Source organism: Heterodontus francisci, chromosome 4 (assembly GCF_036365525.1).
Source record: "Heterodontus francisci isolate sHetFra1 chromosome 4, sHetFra1.hap1, whole genome shotgun sequence".
Lineage (NCBI taxonomy): Eukaryota > Metazoa > Chordata > Chondrichthyes > Heterodontiformes > Heterodontidae > Heterodontus > Heterodontus francisci.
In genome coordinates, this window is record NC_090374.1 from 149,038,902 (window position 1) to 149,057,828 (window position 18,927).

General features: G+C 40.3%; 1 protein-coding gene across 3 annotated transcripts in view; it reads right to left on the reverse strand.

Moving 5' to 3' along the window:
• Positions 1 to 18,927, reverse strand: part of pax5 (paired box 5) — a 305,908-nt gene that overhangs the window by 23,781 nt on the left and 263,200 nt on the right. For all 3 annotated transcript variants that reach the window (XM_068030312.1, XM_068030313.1, XM_068030311.1), the window contains exon 9: positions 3,102 to 3,188. In XM_068030312.1, coding sequence (XP_067886413.1) covers positions 3,102 to 3,188 — 87 coding nt within the window. The remainder of the gene's footprint in view (positions 1 to 3,101; positions 3,189 to 18,927) is intronic.

The window sequence follows — 18,927 nt, forward strand, 5'->3', positions numbered from 1 at the left end:
AAGAAATTTATCTTGATCTACGTCAAGTTAAAAGTAATGAGCTAAAATGGCACAGGAGTTATCACACTCAAAGAGCATGAAATTGGATCATTTTTCTTCATTAGATTTTGTTACTTGCATTTAGTGTTCTTTTGAAGTATCAATTTGAACTCTTTTCCCTTTATTCATTTATACTTTGTTTTAAACATTTTATTTGAATTTTCTCCCATCAATATCTGCACTATACACATTCCCTCGGCACTGACAGAACTCCTTGTCATTTGACACTCTGAAACGGGCAGCCATTGTGTGGAATGCCATGCATCACCTCACAACCAGCCAATGTTGTAAGAGGCAAGGAAAAAATTGGACACGCAGTCTGTGTCACATTCTTGCTGTCCCAAAGGAATCTCTGCCTATTATAGCGAGATAGTTGGTAGTGTATAGTTTGAGGGGCACCACTCCACAAGCATGGGGCAAGGCAAGGAGTGCAGGGATTGAACCGACACTGTTGGCATCTTCCTGCATTGTACTCTAGCTGTCTAGCCAACCCTCTATGTCATGTTGTATTGGAGATATAAATGTGAACCATTAGTTTCAGGAAAAAAACAATCTCAGTTCTTACCTGGGATTTTAAACCAGGTTGGAAAGGTAGACAGTTGAGGGAAATGCCAAACACTGGGCTTTTGGTCAATGTGTCTGATAGGGTTGATGCTGGTGACCCAAAGGATATGTACAGGTCATGAATGACATGTTTGCATAACTTAGTTGAGGATCTCATAGGCTTGACATTATATTGATGATAAACTTGCAGAGTGTAGTAAATCAGTTATAGAATAATAGATGTTTGGAGTGAATTACACTACCTGACTTGGTTCTGAGGCAGCATATGACTAATACAGATAACAAGGACCCCCTCTCATGCCTCGCATTCCCCCCAACACAGACACATCAGGGTTTCATCCAATGACCACTTGATATTTCTTTGTTTTTTTTTTAAAGAGATAACAAAACAAATGGTCATTGGCTGAGGAAAATTGACTTCATAGGTGAAATAATGTCCATTTTAAAGCACAATGGGCATCTGACCATAGGGATTACAAAGCAGGATAGGAGAACATCTACACATTTTTAACACTAGAACACTAGAATTTGCAGGCCTAGAATTTTCAGAAAACACCAAATGATACATCCTGGGTGTAAAAGATCATCTGAGGGTGGGACATAGATATAAGTCAGGAAGGAGGGTGGGCGGGGGTGCGGAAATAACATGCGCCTAACACAACCTACCCAATATTTTTAAATAATTATTCTCAGGATATGGGCAACACTAGCAAGGCCAGCATTTATTGCCCTTCCCTAGTTGCCTTCAACTGAGTGGTTCAGAAAACCCAGTTTACTGTACCCCTAACTACACCAAGTCCTGCATTGCATTGTATCATCCTATTTCACTGCATTCTCCATATATTGTATCTCTATTATATACCTTGTCATCACTTTACTGTTGCATTATATATTATGTAGTGTGTTATATATTATATACCACACTATATGAATGGACTCTGTGTTTATTTATATGTATGTATATACACACATCTTCTTCTTTGGCCTCCTTGTCTCGGGAGACAATGGGTAAGCGCCTGGAGGTGGTCAGTGGTTTGTGGAGCAGCGCCTGGAGTGGCTATAAAGGCCAATTCTAGAGTGACAGACTCTTCCACAGGTGCTGCAGATAAAATTGGTTGTTGGGGCTGTTACACAGTTAGCTCTCCCCTTGCGCGTCTGTCTTTTTTCCTGCCAACTGCTAAGTCTCTTCGACTCGCCACATACATATATATATACATATATACATATACATATATATATATATATATATCATAATATCTTGTATGCAGTATATAGTGTTCAATTATGCAGATATTTCTAATATGTTATCATGCCATACCACAACATTACTTTTTTTATATACTTACGAACACATTTAAATACACACATGTAGAACATGGGATAATGGGCTGAATTTTACAGATCCCCCAACGTCAGGGGTTGTGGCCGGGGTGACTGGAAAATGCCTCCAGGAGAAGCCCGCCACACACCCCGCGCTGTGAGGAACCGGCCTGATATTGTCGCATATTGTCGCATTAAAGTCACATCTCTGTGTAACTAGTAATACGTAGCATTCGGTGGGGTGGGGCGGTGAGAAAGAGAAAAAAAAACACAATGTTAGTGATATAGACTAGTATTAAAAATGGATTAACAAAAGAGCTGCCATTACTGACAAAATGCAGAGCAGGCTCAATGGCTCCTCTGCTACTGATATAACAGGCACACAAAAGGAACAAATACAATTTTAGAGTATAACATAAATAAGATGTAATAATATGGTATGGAATAATATACATGATACATAATATATTGTAACATAATATATCACATGCACTTTATGTACTAAATCCCCATCTCATATACACTGTACCTTGCCTATGTTTTGCCTTACAGTGTCCTTACCCTACATATACCACAACTTATTGGTTCATATATAACTACCACACTACACTGTTTATTTATCAAACTCTCTGCCCTATATATTTAATTAATTATTTGATCAATACATTCCCACACACAAAGTGATATGGAAAGCTGGGGATTATTGTCTAGTCCCTGTGCCCTCTTTTGGGTTAATGATTTAACTGTGGCATCTAGAGCTATGCCATGGAGTGACAGGATAAGGGCATCACACCCAGAATACCAATTGTGATTTCCTGCTCTCAGACAGCTCACTGAATTGGGACAGAGGGAGAAGGGGAAGGGACTGAATCAATTCCAGGAAGCCTTTTGCACCTGCTAGTGGCCAGATGCAAAATAGCATTGATAAAGTCCTTGGAAGCTACGTAATGCTTGAGACTTGGAGGTGGAAGAAGAAAATAATTTAAATATATGTTGCCTAGCTACCTTCTTCATCAGCCTGGAAGAGAGGGATTCGTTGCTTGTACATAACCTCTGATCATCACAGAACACAGGAAAGACTAAATGATGCTGGCATGTAAAAATAGCCCCATGTACTCATGAAGCTTTCTAATGCAAAATAAGATCGTTCAAACTATAAAATCCGGAAACGCACTTACTTAATAATCCAGCATTGGGAAATCTCCAGGAGTCGTTATAAGTTGTATACTGCGGATGGGAATATGGACTCCCAGAAAAGTCACCTCCTAAAATAAGAAAGAGCACAAGGAGGGTGAAATGATGTAAAGATTCTTGAGTTAATCACTAGGTCATCCTACAATTGAAGAAATATGGTGAAGAAGTAGCTCAATATTATGAACCAAACCATCATTTATAACCAATCTACATCTAGTCACCCTTTGTAATTAATGTGTTTCTTCACTTTTATGTGAAACTCGAACCTTCACTAATTTGACTCCATCACATGTAACATCTGGGACTTGTTGGTACAAGAAATATGCTGGAAAATAAGTTGAGATTTATTAACATGATCAACCAACTGGCTTCACTAATTAGTAAGGGTTTTCTGGCATTACGTCTGGTAGATCTTTTCCATACCAGCTTTCTATGTCCCTCTCTCTCTTATCTGTTTTGTTCAATCCCTATTGCTTTTTCCCATCATGGGTATGATGTTAAATATCAAGATCTGTGGCCACATGCTGATTATCGCCAGTTATATTTCATGAATTCTGGACATTAATCCAATGCAAATGGCCTGGTCATGTGCTTCATGGAATAATTGATATCAACATTTTAGCATAAGCTAAATAAATACAATAACTAGCTAAACCATTAAAATCCATTCCTTGCTTGGCTAAGTGACTTCATTAAAATATTTGTTGTTTTCTCTTAGAATTTCACCAAGTCTGCTTCCTTTGTTCCCCAAACTTTCCCTTACACCTCAATACTGACAGGAGTGCAGCCGCCTTCCCCAGCCCCTTAGCTGTGAAGGCAAGGTGATGGCAATCTGTGTTGCTCTGCATATTAATCAGCAGGCGATGGGAGATTTAAACTCATCAGCTGCACTCCTGCTCAAATGATTTGAAGCAAGCCGACACTTCACGATGTGATTCCCTTCGTTCCCCCTCCTTGCTCTCAGGGGGATGCGCCAGGGCCTGACAGGCTCAGACTTCCAATTCTCTGCTTTTTATGCCTCAGTGGTCAGGGTGTCAGGCTCCTGCAGTACAGACCAGCGGAAAGCTGCAAGAGTCACTGAGCACCATCAGCTCAATGACAGAATCGCTCGCTTCATCCAGAAATATTCTGCATATCGAGCAGGAGCCAGGCTGTGCTGGAGATGTGGCAGGAGCTGAGTAAAACTATAACAGATCAATGCACATCTAAACAATATGCCGGCCCCTTTATGGAAATACCACTGTCCATCAGTGGTAATTCTTGACAGCTGAACTGTTCAATCATCAACTGTGATGAGAAGTCCCTGAGAGAAAAAAAACACCTTAATAAACATCAAGCAGAAGAATTTTAAGGGGCGTCAATTTTCTTTACATCCAGTCCGCTACCTGCCTAACAACACAAAATGCTTAATGATTACTGATTAATTAGCCTCAGGTAGACCCTTTATGTTTCAGCTGTAAAATCTTCCCAATGGGTATCAGAGGTGCTGCAGTTTGTAATTTAACAGCAGTCTGTATGGCTGCTTGGAAAAAAGCTTTGGCATAATCACACCGAATGAACATGACAAATAATAAACAAAGATCCCAATTAACAGTGAAATGAAGGATCGAGTTTTTAGGGGGTCCAAAGGTCTTTAAGTTCCACAAATAAAGCCTCTGTGGCTGTGCACTCCGAATGAGATGTCTGTGTGGCCGATAGCAGCCCTGCAAACACCATTCATTCTGTACAGACTAAAGGAATCGAATTTAAGACCAGCCCTAGAAAGTCCACTTTAAATACTGTACATTGTCATCACTAAAAGAGTACTACAACAACAAAAAATTGTATTTATACAGTTCCTTTAATGTAGTAAAACATCCCAAGGTGTTTCATAGGAGTGTTATCAAATTAAATTTGGAACTGAGCAACATAAAGATTTATTAGGGCAGATGACCAAAAACTTATCCAAAGAGGAGTTTTAAAGAACATCTTAAAGGAGGAGAGAGGGGTAGAAAGGTTTAGGGAGGACATACCAGAGCTTAGGGCCTTACAGCTAAAGACACAGCCACAAATGGTGGAACAATTAAAATTGGGGAAGCCAGAATTAGAGGAGCACAGATATCTCAGAGGGTTGTAGGGCTGGAGGAAGTTACAGAGACAGGGAGGGGTGAGGCCATAGAGGAATTTGAAAACAATGATGAGAGTTTTGAAACTGAGGGTTGCTTAACCGGGGGCCAATGTAGGTCAGGCAGCATGTGGTTATGAGTGAATGGGACTTAGTGCAAGTTAGGACATGGACAGCAGAGTTCTGGATGCCTCATGTTTACGGAGGGTGGAAGATGCGAGACCAGCCAGGAGTACATTGGAATAGTCAAGTCTAGGATTAACAAAGGCGTGGATGAAGGTTTCAGGAGGGGATGAGCTGAAGCAGCTGATTCAGGCGGTGTTATGGAGGTGGAAATAGGTGGCCTTAGTGATGGTGCAGATATGTGGTTAGAAGCTCATCTCAGGGTAAAATATAACACCAAGGTTGCTTACAGTGTGGTTCAACCTTGGATTTGAATATAACCATCCCAGGTTCAGGTTGGGCATTCTGTTTACACCCTGTCTAATTTTACTCTCCATTAACGTCAACTGCAGGTAGGCTAAAATCAAGGCTATTCTAATTTTAAAAACATTGAAAATTCTAGAAATCAGCACCAAAGGCAGAAAATACTGGAGGCACCCACAGGTTGTCAGGATCTGTAGAGAGGAAAGAAAGGCAGGCTAATGTTTCCTGTGTAACCCTTCATCAGAAAAAGGTCTTCAATTCTGGTGAACCTACCCTTCCTTGTTGAAAATACTGACTGACCAGCATTAACTGCTTTTATTTCAGTTGACAAGAACTCTGCACAGGAATAATTTCTAATTTAGAATTTTTAAAATACCATTACAGTTTTCAAGTTGGTGCATATTATTATTCCAAATGGGTTCTGATTGCTTCCTATCTGATCAATCCATACAACCATCAGGCTGTTAGTCACTTTTCTGGTATGTGCAAGATTATATTGCAATTGGGACCTCTTGGTGCCAGCCATAGTTTAATGGCAGCACTCTTAGCTCAGATACAGAAAGTCATGGGTTCAAAGCCCCATTCCATTATTTGATCTAGGCTCAACTCCTGCGCACTGCTGACAGAGTGCAGCACTGGCTCACAATAAGATGTTAAACTGTGACCTTGATGTAAAATATCCTATGGTACTATTTGAAGAGGAGCAGGAGGTCCTGAGACAACATCTCACCTTCAACCAACACAACCAAAGAAAAAAATGGCCTGGTCATTCATTTCCAATTACGATATGTTGCTGAATACAAATTGGCTGTTGCATTTTCTAACAACAATGGTGACTATATTTCAAAATTAATTTGTCGGCTGTACAATGTTTTGGTGTAACAAAAACAAGAAATGCTGGAATCGCTCAGCAGGTCTGGCAGCATCTGTGGAAAGAGAAGCAGAGTTAACGTTTCGGGTCAGTGACCCTTCTTCGGAAGCATTTCTTGTTTTTGTTTCAGATTTCCAGCATCCGCAGTATTTTGCTTTTATTTTAATGTTTTGGTGTGCCTGAGGATGTAATAAGATACTATATAAATGTATGCTCTTTCTTTCTTTATTTCACCCTTGTGCTAATGCCATGAGTCTGGTGTCTTCCTATCCCCACCCACACCATAGAACCATAGAAACCATAGAAAAGTTACGGCACAGAAAGAGGCCATTCAGCCCATTGTGTCTGCGCCGACTGAAAAAACTAGCCACCCATTCTAATACCACCTTCCAGCACCTGGTCCGTAGCCTTGCAGCACTTCAGGTGCAGGTCCAGGTACCTTTTAAATGAGTTGAGGGTTTCTGCCTCCACCACCGATCCGGGCAGTGAATTCCAGACACCCACCACCCGCTGCGTGAAGATGTTTTTCCTCATGTTCCCTCTAATCCTTCTACCAATCACTTTAAATCGGTGCCCCCTAGTAATTGACCTCTCCGCTAGGGGAAACAGGTCCTTCCTGTCCACTCTATTTAGGCCCCTCATATTTGTATACCTCACTTAAGTCACCCTCAGCCTCCTCTGTTCTAAGGAAAACAACCCTAACCTATTCAGTCTTTCCTCATCACTGCAACTTTCAAGCCCTGGCAACATTCTTGTAAATCTCCTCTGTACTCTCTCCAGAGCAATTATGTTCTTCCTGTACTGCGGTGACCAGAACTGTACGCAATACTCCAGCTGTGGCCGAACCAGCATTTTACAGTTCCAGCATTATATCCCTGCTTTTGTATTCTATACCTCGGCCAATAAAGGAAAACATTCCATATGCTTTCTTCACCACTTTATCTACCTGTCCTGCCACATTCAGAGATCTGTGGACATGCACTCCAAGGTCTCTCACTTCCTCTACCCTTCTCAATATCCTCCTGTTTATTGTGTATTCCCTTGCTTTGTTTACCCTTCCCAAATGTATTACCTCACACTTCTCCGGATTGAATTCCATTTGCCAATTTTTGCCCACTCAACCAAACCATTGATATCATTCTGGAGTCTACAGCTATCCTCTTCACTATCAACTTCAGGGCCAATTTTTATGTCATCTGCAAATTTCCTAATCATACCTCCGTCATATAAGTCCAAATTATTAATATATACCACAAACAGCAAGGGACCCAACATTGAACCCTGTGGAATGCCACTGGAAAACGCTTTCCATTCGCAAAAACATCCGTCGACCATTACCCTTTGTTTACTGTCACTGAGCCAATTTTAGATCCAACTCACCACATTCCCCTGTATCCCATGGGCTTTTACTTTTCTGACCAGTCTGCCATGTGGGACCTTGTCAAATGCCTTACTAAAATCCATCAGTGCCCAAAGGCACTAGTCAACAAATAAACCTTACCAATACCTAGAGCTATACAAGCCCCTGACCCACCACCCTTACTCAACCAAAGCCTATCAAAGGAGGATGCTGACTCTTAACCCTCATACCTGGTGCCACTGAAATACATGCACCTTCATTGTTTATACAAGGACCATCTAATCCTCTGAAATCTTGAGAGGCGAAATAGTGAAGGATTGTTTCCAATTTGCCAACCAATGGGAACAAGGGGACGCAGACTGAGGATTAAGATTGAAAAAATGGAGTAGGAGGTTAGATGAACTTTTTTCACACAGAGGATTATTAGGACATGGAATGCTTCACCACAAGGGGACTATTGAGCCACAGACTATAACATAAGAGAACTGGATAAGTGTTTGAAAAATAAAATAGAGAAGGATATGGTGAAAGGACAGCGACATGGGATTGGAGTAGAGAGCCCCAGTTTAAGAGCCAGCACTGACATAGGCATGATGGGCCGAATGGTCTTCTTCTGTGTTGTAATTTCTATAGGGCTAATTCCACAATCCCACACTCCCAGCAGGAAGCAAAGCTTGGAGGAAGCACAACCGAGAGAACTGGGGTGACAGTCTTATAGCCCAATCTCCGACCTGCACTCCCTTTGAATGTGGCGCCCGACTGGGAGTGTCGGATCGCAGATTTAGCCCTGAACATGTGCACTATAACCTCATATGGTGTGAAAACTTTGATGGATTAAAAAATGTTAAAAACCTGATATTTTCAGCACCATTCGCAGCAATTGAGAGATGATGGGCTGAATTTTATCAGTGCACTGCGAAAGCAGTGGCCATCCAACACAGAAGTGCCACTGCCAAACCCCCGCAATATTACACCCTTAAATGAAATTTTAACATTTAAAGGGGAAACTGGTTAAAACCTCATTTTAAAATTTTATTGGAATCTGGAGGCCCTTTCAACGCACCCCTCAATGTCTATTTTAGGGCTTGCAACCCTGAATTAACATCGCGAACTTTCCCCCCCAAGCTCGCCACTTTTGCCCTTCAATCCCTTCCCACCATCCCCACAGCCAATAAAAAACATTTTCCCCGCTCCCCACCCCAACCCCACCACCCTGATAATTTTAGTCCTTCACCCTCCACACCAGTTTCTCGCCTCGGAGCTCCATATGGCGTTCCGAAGGCATGCGAGTTGCGATCGGCGGCCATAAAATCGGCATAGGAGGGCCACTGCCAGCAGGTAAGGTCATTTGCAGCTTATTAATGCTCATTTAAATATTTAGATAAAGACGGTGGAGGGGGGGCTGCACCATGGCCTCGCCACCACCGGTAATATCTGGCAGGGGCCTTCTCGACGTCAGGGGTCGAGGGGGGCCTCTCCTGACAGAATTTTACGGGCCCCCCCACTACAACCCCCAACGTCGAGGGGCTCATAAAATTCAGCCCGATATCTATTTCATTCGCCTTCCTTTTAATTTGTGATTTCAGTGCTTATCAAAATATGAGACACTAAGTTATTTCCTGCACCCTATGTCAGCACCAAGCAAGCACTCACGAGTCTGGTACACTATTAAATATCTGTAAACCTCCCCATATCTTGTCCCAACAACATGTTTCAGTTCCTGCCCAGAAGGGCATCTTTGCCCGACACCAGTGTAAGATTTTTCTATTTCCTGGCCCAGCCATCCTGTTGCCTCTCTGAACGAGAATGCCAATTAGTAGTCATTAACTGCTCTGGGACCACTAAAAACCAGATTGACATTGTCCAACTCACAGCCAATAGAGTGGGGAGACTTTCATCTCATCAATCTGGGTTGGATTTGAGCCTAGTTGAAAGACTAGTGTCTATCCCCCTGGATTGTAACTCCCATTCATCATTGTGTCTATAATTGAATTGTGGTTACATTTTCACAGGCTTTCTGATTTCCCCATGAAGTAAACAGCATTGCATTCAGTAGCAAGGCCCAGTGAGTTTAAAACCAAATATTATTTAAGGAATTTTCAGGATGGCCATCACCATGCCTGGAGAGAATTCAAAGACCAGTCATCTGATTCATAATCATTGTAATAATCTTGGTAAAATAAAAAAATTTAAATCCTTACACCTGGTCCACAAGTAAAATACACTAACAAATGGAATATTTAATTACCCACGGGAGAGGGGATGGGGCAACTCACAGGTGAATTCTGAAGGTTCCAGATGGATTAAGCTGGAACTCCCGCAATTCTCCCATTGCACATCCTGAATATAGTACAGCCATAGAGCACAGTATACATTTTAAAATATCAGGATCATAGGTCCACAGGAGCAGAACATGTTTGAAATTAACATAAAGACTGTAGGCAATAGAGTGAGTCTGCTTGAATCAGATCAAATAGAGAGCAGAGCACCACCATGATACCTACTAGGATTAAACTCTCAGGAGAAAATAAAATAAACCTCAATTTAATTTAATTTAACTTAATTTTTTATTTTAACAATCTTGCTTTTCATATGAATTAATTAAAACCAGCTTGAATTTGTGTTTAAAAAATTTTAAATGGGAAATGCAATAAAAAAAATTCTATGTGCTTCAAACAGAATCTATTAGAAACATGAATTACCTGCCTTAAAGTGGATGTCTGTATGTACCCCATCCTTTATCATAATAGCAGTGAAACCATTTCAGTTTACAGCATTAACATTAATTAACATCAACAAGTCACAGTTTATTTAAAAAATGCAGTCCCATCAAAGAAATTAAATAACACGATTGCATTTGGAATCAGTCTGGGCTCTGTGGTAGCACTCTTGTTTACGAGTCAAGAGGTTGTAAGTTCAAGCTACTGTCCAGAGACTTGAGCCCATAATCTAGCCTGACACTTCTGTGCAGTACTGAGGGAGTGCTGCACTGTTGGTGGTATCGTTTTTTTGACTGATACATTAAACCGAAGCCATCTGCCTTCTCAGGTGGACATAAAAGTTTCCATGACACTATTTGAAGAGCACAGGAAATTTTACCAGTGTCCTGGCCAACATTTATCCCTTAAAAAACATCAGCAAAACAGATTATCTGGTCATTATCTCATTGCCGTATGTGCTGTGTGCAAATTGGTTGGTGTTTTTCCCACATGACCATACTGACTATACTTCAAAAGTACTTCATTTGCGATAAAATGCTTTTGGACATCCTGAAGATATGAAAGGTGGTACATAAATGCACATCTTTCTTTCACTTACCCTGTGATTTTTCTGTCCCATGAAAATGAATGAGATGGTAGGAGAGGTTGGCAGGGAAATCACAAGCGCACATATGGAAAACACTTGCTGAGGCACCAAGTTAGTGTTGGAAGATGCTTCAGTGATTACACTCTATTTAAATCACCTGCTGTTTTGACAAATCGCAGCCTCACTGCTAGTTCAAAAACTGCAGAGTATTCTGAAAAAACCCTAAACAGGTCTCTACAATGGTTTATAGTGAGTCTCATAGTTGGACAGTCTTATGTTGCTTTCTAAGAATATAAAGAATTTAAGCCCAGAGTCTTGTGCAGCTCAGTGGAATAGTACCCTGTGTGAAGGTCTTGAGATGGGTGTGAGTTGCTCTCTATTTTCTGAACTAAATTGTTTTTCAGTATTTGCATGTACTTTATTAAAAAAGTGAATAAAATTGTGATTAACCAAATTATTTTCCATTAAAAAATCAATTAACATCGCTGATTTTAATCAGTAGCATTGGAAAATAATTGGTTATTTCTTATTGCAGAATCTCTAGCTGGAATATTGGGATTCAAGCAAATGAATATTTTTGTACCACTGTTTAAAGAATAATGAAGGCAAGAATATTCATGCAAAACTCCCTGTCGTAACCTTTTATGGGCTGTATTATTTTAGGATGATCATTAGGGAGCTCCCTAAATCTTTTCTGCAGCAGGAACCTATAGCTGGATTTAAACAAGATGCCTGCAGTATCTCAGAAAGCTATACTGAGGTTTGCTGCACAATTGTATTTTATTTTAAAATAATATTCTGGCAGTATTTTGTCCCGTGAAAGAACAATACCCCCTCCCACCCCAGTCACAGATCTAGTTCAGTGGAGACTTAAGCACTTCTTTTTAAAATGAGTCAACTAAAGGAAAGATAATTTAAAGTATATATCTCCAGCAGCCAGCCCAAGTGGGATCATGAGGGACTCCCAATAAACACTGAGTTGGTGCATAAGGTGGGCGAGGGAGGGAGTTTAATTTGGTGTTGGGGGCATCAGTGTTTCGGGAGTTTATTATACACTCTAGGTGCAACACAGGCCTCTGGGATATGTGAGGTGAAGCTGAACAATCGCCCACAAACATTTGAAATGGTAATTTCTATTTCTCCCATCCACTAAGTGGCAGCCAGTATCACTGATTAAAATAAAATTTAACTAAGTAATCTGCCCTCTTCGTACTTCCACAGCAGAAAATAGAATTTAATGCTAGAGCAAACATGTGTTTAATAAACAGAAGAACCCTTGAGAAACGTCCCTGGACTCTAAATCAGCTCCACAACCACAATGTGTGTCATTAACAGTCACATGACATTAATATTCCATAAATGAGTGATGAGTCTTAGGTTCAGGTGGGCATACCTTGCTGTGAAATAATTGTTCCACTCTTGGCCTGAAGTAGCATCTATGAAAATTTAATGCTCCCCCCAACACATTTATGAAATATTTCAAATAGTAATTGCTAAAATAGAAAATAATTACTCCCTAGAATTTATCACTTCCAATTTTCAATGAACTGCACTTGTAGGCAGTCAAATTAAATTTCACATAGTTTGAATAAAGTATAAAGACTCCCATGGGGAGCAAAATGAAGAAAACAATAAAATCCTTTCCATGTTGTTTTTTGCAATTTCCTCCCATCTCTTGTTCAGGTTTAATAGAAGAGGCAGAGACCAACAGCGTGAAGCCGAGGTCACTTTTTTGCCATTGCATTTATTTCTTTACCTCATATGGGTGAAGTTCAGTTAGTTTACAACGGCATCTAAGCTTGGCGATCACTCTCTGATACTTCTTCAAGATTGAGATCGATAGATTTTTGTTTGGTCGGGGTATCAAGGGATATGGAGCAAAGACGGGTATAAGGGGCTGAGGCACAGGTCAGCCATGATCGAACTGAAAGGTGGGACAGGCTCAAGGGGCTGAATATCCTACTCCTATTCCTAATGTTCCTTGCACATTATAGAATCCGCAACCCAAACTGTGCCCAAGGTACACACTGGAGTTTCACTGCAGCATATGCAAAGTCTAAGGTGAAGTTGCTGTCTATCAACCTCAGACATATCCCCAGTCCCCCACTGTTCCTGTTTGCAGATAATCAAACGAGGATAATGTGAACTCCACTCAATACACTGGCTTGGGGGGCTGGAGGAGAGAAAAGGTGGCATTCTCGGTTTACCGGTAAGTAAAGAAAGAAAATACTGATGTCAACCAAAATGTATCAATAATTTATTATCTACTGCTGACTGCCAGGGTTTAGTGTAGTCAGTATACATTAAACCAAAGAAGTGGGTAAATGGGAATAATTGCATTGCCCAGCACTAGCATCTCTCATCTTGATGAGGACAAAATAAAAGAACTGCTATTCCAAGCAACTAGTTAGGATTTTCAAGGATGTTGTGCAACTGTGTGATTCAGCTGCTGCTAAAAGCAGCTCAAACTTTTCAGATACAGTTGATTGTCCCACCTGAAACCATAAATGAGAAGTAGGCAGTATTCAAGTCCACAGGTCATGAATGATGCTTATGAGTTAACTAATAGTATAGCCTAGACTTTCAACTGGTGTTTCCTTTTAACACCAAAGATAACACATTTAAAATAATGCCAATAAAAAGTTACTTATAGGATGTAAAAATCATCTGATCCCCAAGATTACAGTATCACCTTTGTTAGAGAAATCTCCAAGCCTACTTGTGAAGAAGACACTGAGACTAGGACGCTTTTGTGTAGATTATTTATTGCTTGTTACAGAACTTACTTTTGAACTCCAAACAACACCACCAGTCAGTGCTGGCTGGCTTATATATATATATATATATATATATATATATATATACATACTTGAATACAATTAACTAATTAACACCCAACACCTGTTCACCCTATTATCTTGAACTACCAGGTATTTATCATCTATTAACAGAACTTCAGACCCTAACACCTTGGTGTGACTCCACTGCAGTCTGTTACTGTCTCCATTATTTACAATGTGTTACTGAGTGATAGACTATCTATAATCATGGCCAGGTTTCTCGTAAACAAAACAATTTGTACATTGCAAAACATCAGCACATTCTATGAGCTAGATGTGCAATGATGTCCAAATGCAGCAAACAGTAACTAGCAAAATCACTGCATCCCTAGCCAGAAACAGACTGTCAGGGATCACCAGCAAACTCTACATCCAGTCTGTATTATATATTCAGGTTATAGTCATTTCACTTGAAAGTAGCTACCCATTCAGTGTAGCATCTCATTCTATATGAATTCACTGTACCCTCTCAGTGTATACCAACTGTATTCTCTGATTGCAAACTCTAATTGTATACCCATTCACTGTACCCTCCCATTGTATACCCACTCAATGTACCCTCTCATTGTATACTGGTTCACTGTAAACTCTCGTTCTACACCCAGTGTACCCTCTCATTGTACACCCACTGTACCCACTTATTGTATACCCATTCATGTACCCTCTCATTGTATACTCATTTTATCATCTCATTGTACATCCATTCATCGTACCCTCTCATTGTATACCAAAAATATCCTCTCATTGCATACCCATTTACTGTACCCTCTCACTGTATGCTAATTCACTGTATTCTCTTATTGTATACCCATTGAATCTCTAATTGTATACCCACTGTATACAATATGTGTCTCATTGCATACACTTGCACTGTACCCTCTTATTGTACACTAGTTCACTACACATGCTCATTGTACACTCATTCACTGTACCCTATCATTGTATACCCATTTGCTGTACCCTCTCATTGTATATCCACTGTATGCTCTCATTGTATATCTTTTCAGTGAATACTCTCATTGTATACCCGGTCACTGTCCCTGCTTATTGTATACCTGTTCACTATACCCTTTCATAGTATACCCAATGTGTACTCTCATTGTATACCCACTATACCTCTCCTTTTATACACAATGTATGCTCTCATTGTTTACCCATTCACTGTACCTTCTCATTGTATACTCACTTACTGTACCCTTCCATTGTACACTCACCGTACCCTCTCATTATATACCCATTTACTCTAACCTGTCATTGTACACCAACATAACCCTCTCATTGTCTACTCGCTATACCCCCTCATTGGATACTCGTTTACTGTTCCCATTCATTGTATAACCACTGTACCCTATCATTGCATATCTGTTCACTGTACCTCCTCAATGTATACACATTCACTGTAGTTTGTCATTGTATATTCACTGCACCCTCTCACTGTATACCCATTGTAACCTCTCATTGTACACCCATTGTATCTTCTCATTTTGGACCCAATGATCCCTCACATTGTATACTTGATCAATGTACCCACTAATTATATACCCACTGAACCCCCTTGTTTTATACTCGTGCACTGTACCTGCTCATTATATACTTGTTCACTATACCCACTGTACCCTCTCATTGTATATACGTTCACTGTACCCTCTCATGGCATACCCGTTCACTGTACCCTCACATTGTATACCCAATGTACCCTCTCATATACCCATTCACTGTATCCTCTTATGGTATACACACTGAAATTTCTCATTGTATACCCATTCACTGTAACCTTTCATTGTACACTCACAGTACCCTCTCATTGTATACCAATGCACATTCTCATTGTATACTGTTACAACCAAGGCAGGAGTAATACACTGTTAATTCAGTCCCACTCCTCCACAGATCATAGCATATTAGTAAAGTTTCTCACCTACCGGAAAATAGCCAAATTAAACACTCTATTTGTCCCCCAGAATAAAGCACACCAAACCAGGTTTCTTTGAACAACAACAAAAATTAACTATTTATTAGTAAACTAAGTTTTAAACAATAATGAGATAAATCTATATATGAAAAGGTTTTATAACTTCTTATTCTTCCTAACCCTCATGCACACACACATATATTCAAAGAAAAACGGGTTAACTGGTTTTAAAGGGATGTTTTGGATTACAGCAGTTTCTTAGGAATCATAAAATAACTGAGTTGTAACGTTCTGGTAGGATATTTCCGGGTCAGTGAGGTGTCCCAGAGTCGAACAGCTGGATGTCACTCAAAGTCTCTCCAGGCGAGGTTGATGAACAGTCTGTGATGGGTAAGCATTCACAGCAATTCGTCTACAGCAGACATCAGACAGATCTTTCAGCAAACTGTGTAGCAACAGGTCTACTTGGGTTTTAAAGTAGCAATCTAGCAATAGGAGCTTTCTTGAGCTTTCAGGATCCCCCAAAACACAGGAGGCAACAGGAATCATTCTTGAGGCAAAGATTTTTCAGAGACTGAAGACAATAGGAATCTGCTACCTTTTAAAATGCAAGGCATCCTCTCAGCAAAGGAGCCTTTCTCCACAGAGAGCAGCAACTCTTTTCCTGGGTCTTTCCCTCTCCAGGGGTCTTTTTCTCTCTCTAGGTAGACCACAGCCACCACCTCAAATGTAGAATTTCTTTTTACAAGAGAGGCAAGTCTTCTGTTTCAGGGAGAGGTCTTTTTCTCTGGTCTGCAAACACAGGTTCCAGCCAGCTCACTGCTAGCTGCTTCCAGCTCCCTGGTCTTTTCCACACTGCAAAACTGAAACTGAAACTCTAACAATCAAGTCATGCAACCTGTCATTTCCCTGTTGAGTTGTTTGGAACATGGGTCTTGCAGTCTGTCCCACTCAGTTCACAATTCCAAGTTTCAGCATTCACTGTTTACAGAAAATCCTTTTTTCTCAGTCTTTAAAAGCACACAGAATTCTTAGCTTTCAAAAAATACAAAGCTCTTGTGACAATAACCACTGCACAATCTCAGTGTATACCCATTTATGGTACCCACTCATTGTATACCTGCTATACCCTTTCATTATATAACTGCTGTATCCTCTCATTGTATACCCATTAACTAACTTCATATTGTACACTCGCTGTATTCTCTCACTGTATACTTGTTCATTGTACCCTCTCATTGTATACCCATTGTAACCTCTCACTGTATACTCATTCGATGTACCTTCTCATTCTATACCCACCGTACCCTCTGATTGAATACCTGTTCACTGTATGCTCTCTTTGTATACCCATCAACTGTACTTTTCAATTGTATACCCACTGTAACCTCTCACTGTATACCCAATGTACCCTCTCATTATACACCCACTATACCCTCTCATTGTATACCCGTTCACTGTAGCCACTCAGTATTACACACTGTACCATCTCATTGTATACCTGTTGTTGTACTCCGTCATTGTATACACGTTCATTGTACCCACTTATTGTATACCTGTTCACTATACCTTCTCATTGTATACTGACTGTACCCCCACACTGTATATCTGTTCACTGTACCTGATCATTGTATACCCATTCATTGTATCCACTTATTGTATATCCACTATATCTTCTCATTGTATGCACGTTCACTGTAACCTGACATTGAAGATCCACATTAACCTTTCAATGTATACCCACTGTACACTCTCATTGTATACCCACTTACTGTACACCCTCATCATACACCTGTTAACTGTACCCATTCATTGTATGCCCAGTGTACCCTCTCATCATGTTCACGTTACCTGCTCATTGTAAACTCATTCACAATACACTCTCATTGTACACTCACTGTACCCCCACATTATAAAACTGTTCACTGTACCCCACCATTGTATATCCGTTCAAAGTACCCTCTCACTGTATACCGACTGTACCCTCTCATTGTGTACACAATATACTCTCTAATTGTATACCCATTCACTGTACCTTCTCAGTGCTTACACACTGTGGCATCTCATTGTATACCCGTTCACTGTATGTTCTCGTTGTATACTCAATCACTGTACTCTCTCATTGTATACCCACTGTACCTTCTCAAATTATACCCATTTACTGTTCTCTCTCATTGTATACCCATAGTACTCTTTCATTGTTTACCTGTTCACTCTACCCCCTCACTGTTATGCATTGAACAGCCCCATTATATACCTGTTTCTGTTCCCGGTCATTTTATATTCAATCACTGTACACCATCATTACATTCTCACTGTACACTCTAATTGTATACCAGTTCACTGTACCCCCTCATTATGGACACACTGTACCATCTCATTGTATACACATTCACTGTATACTCATTGTACACCTGTTCACTGTACCCACTCATTGACTGCCCGTTCATTGTACACGTTCATTATATGCCAGTTCACTGTATCCTCTTATTGTATACCAAATTTACCCACTCATTGTATACCCACTCTGCCTTCTCATTGTGTACCTTTTCACTGTACCCTCTCATTCTAAATGCACTGTACTATCTCATTGTATACCCAGTAACAGCACCCCCTCACCTGCTGTACCCTTTCATTTTATACCCATTTACTGTATCCATTCATTGTATACCCACTGTACCCTGACATTGTATACACCTTTCATTGTATACAAATTCACTCAACGCATGCATTGTATGCCTACTCACTGTACCTTCTCATTGAATATGTAGGTACCATTTCACTGTATCCTCCCATTGTATACCAACAGTACTGTCATTGGATACCTGTTCACTGCACCCACTCATTGTTTATTAATTCACTGCACACTATCATTGTATAACCACTTTACATTCTCACTGTATACCCGTTCACTGTACCCCTTCATTATGGATGCACTGTACCATCTCATAGTATACCCATTCACTGTATACTCATTGTACACCTGTTCAC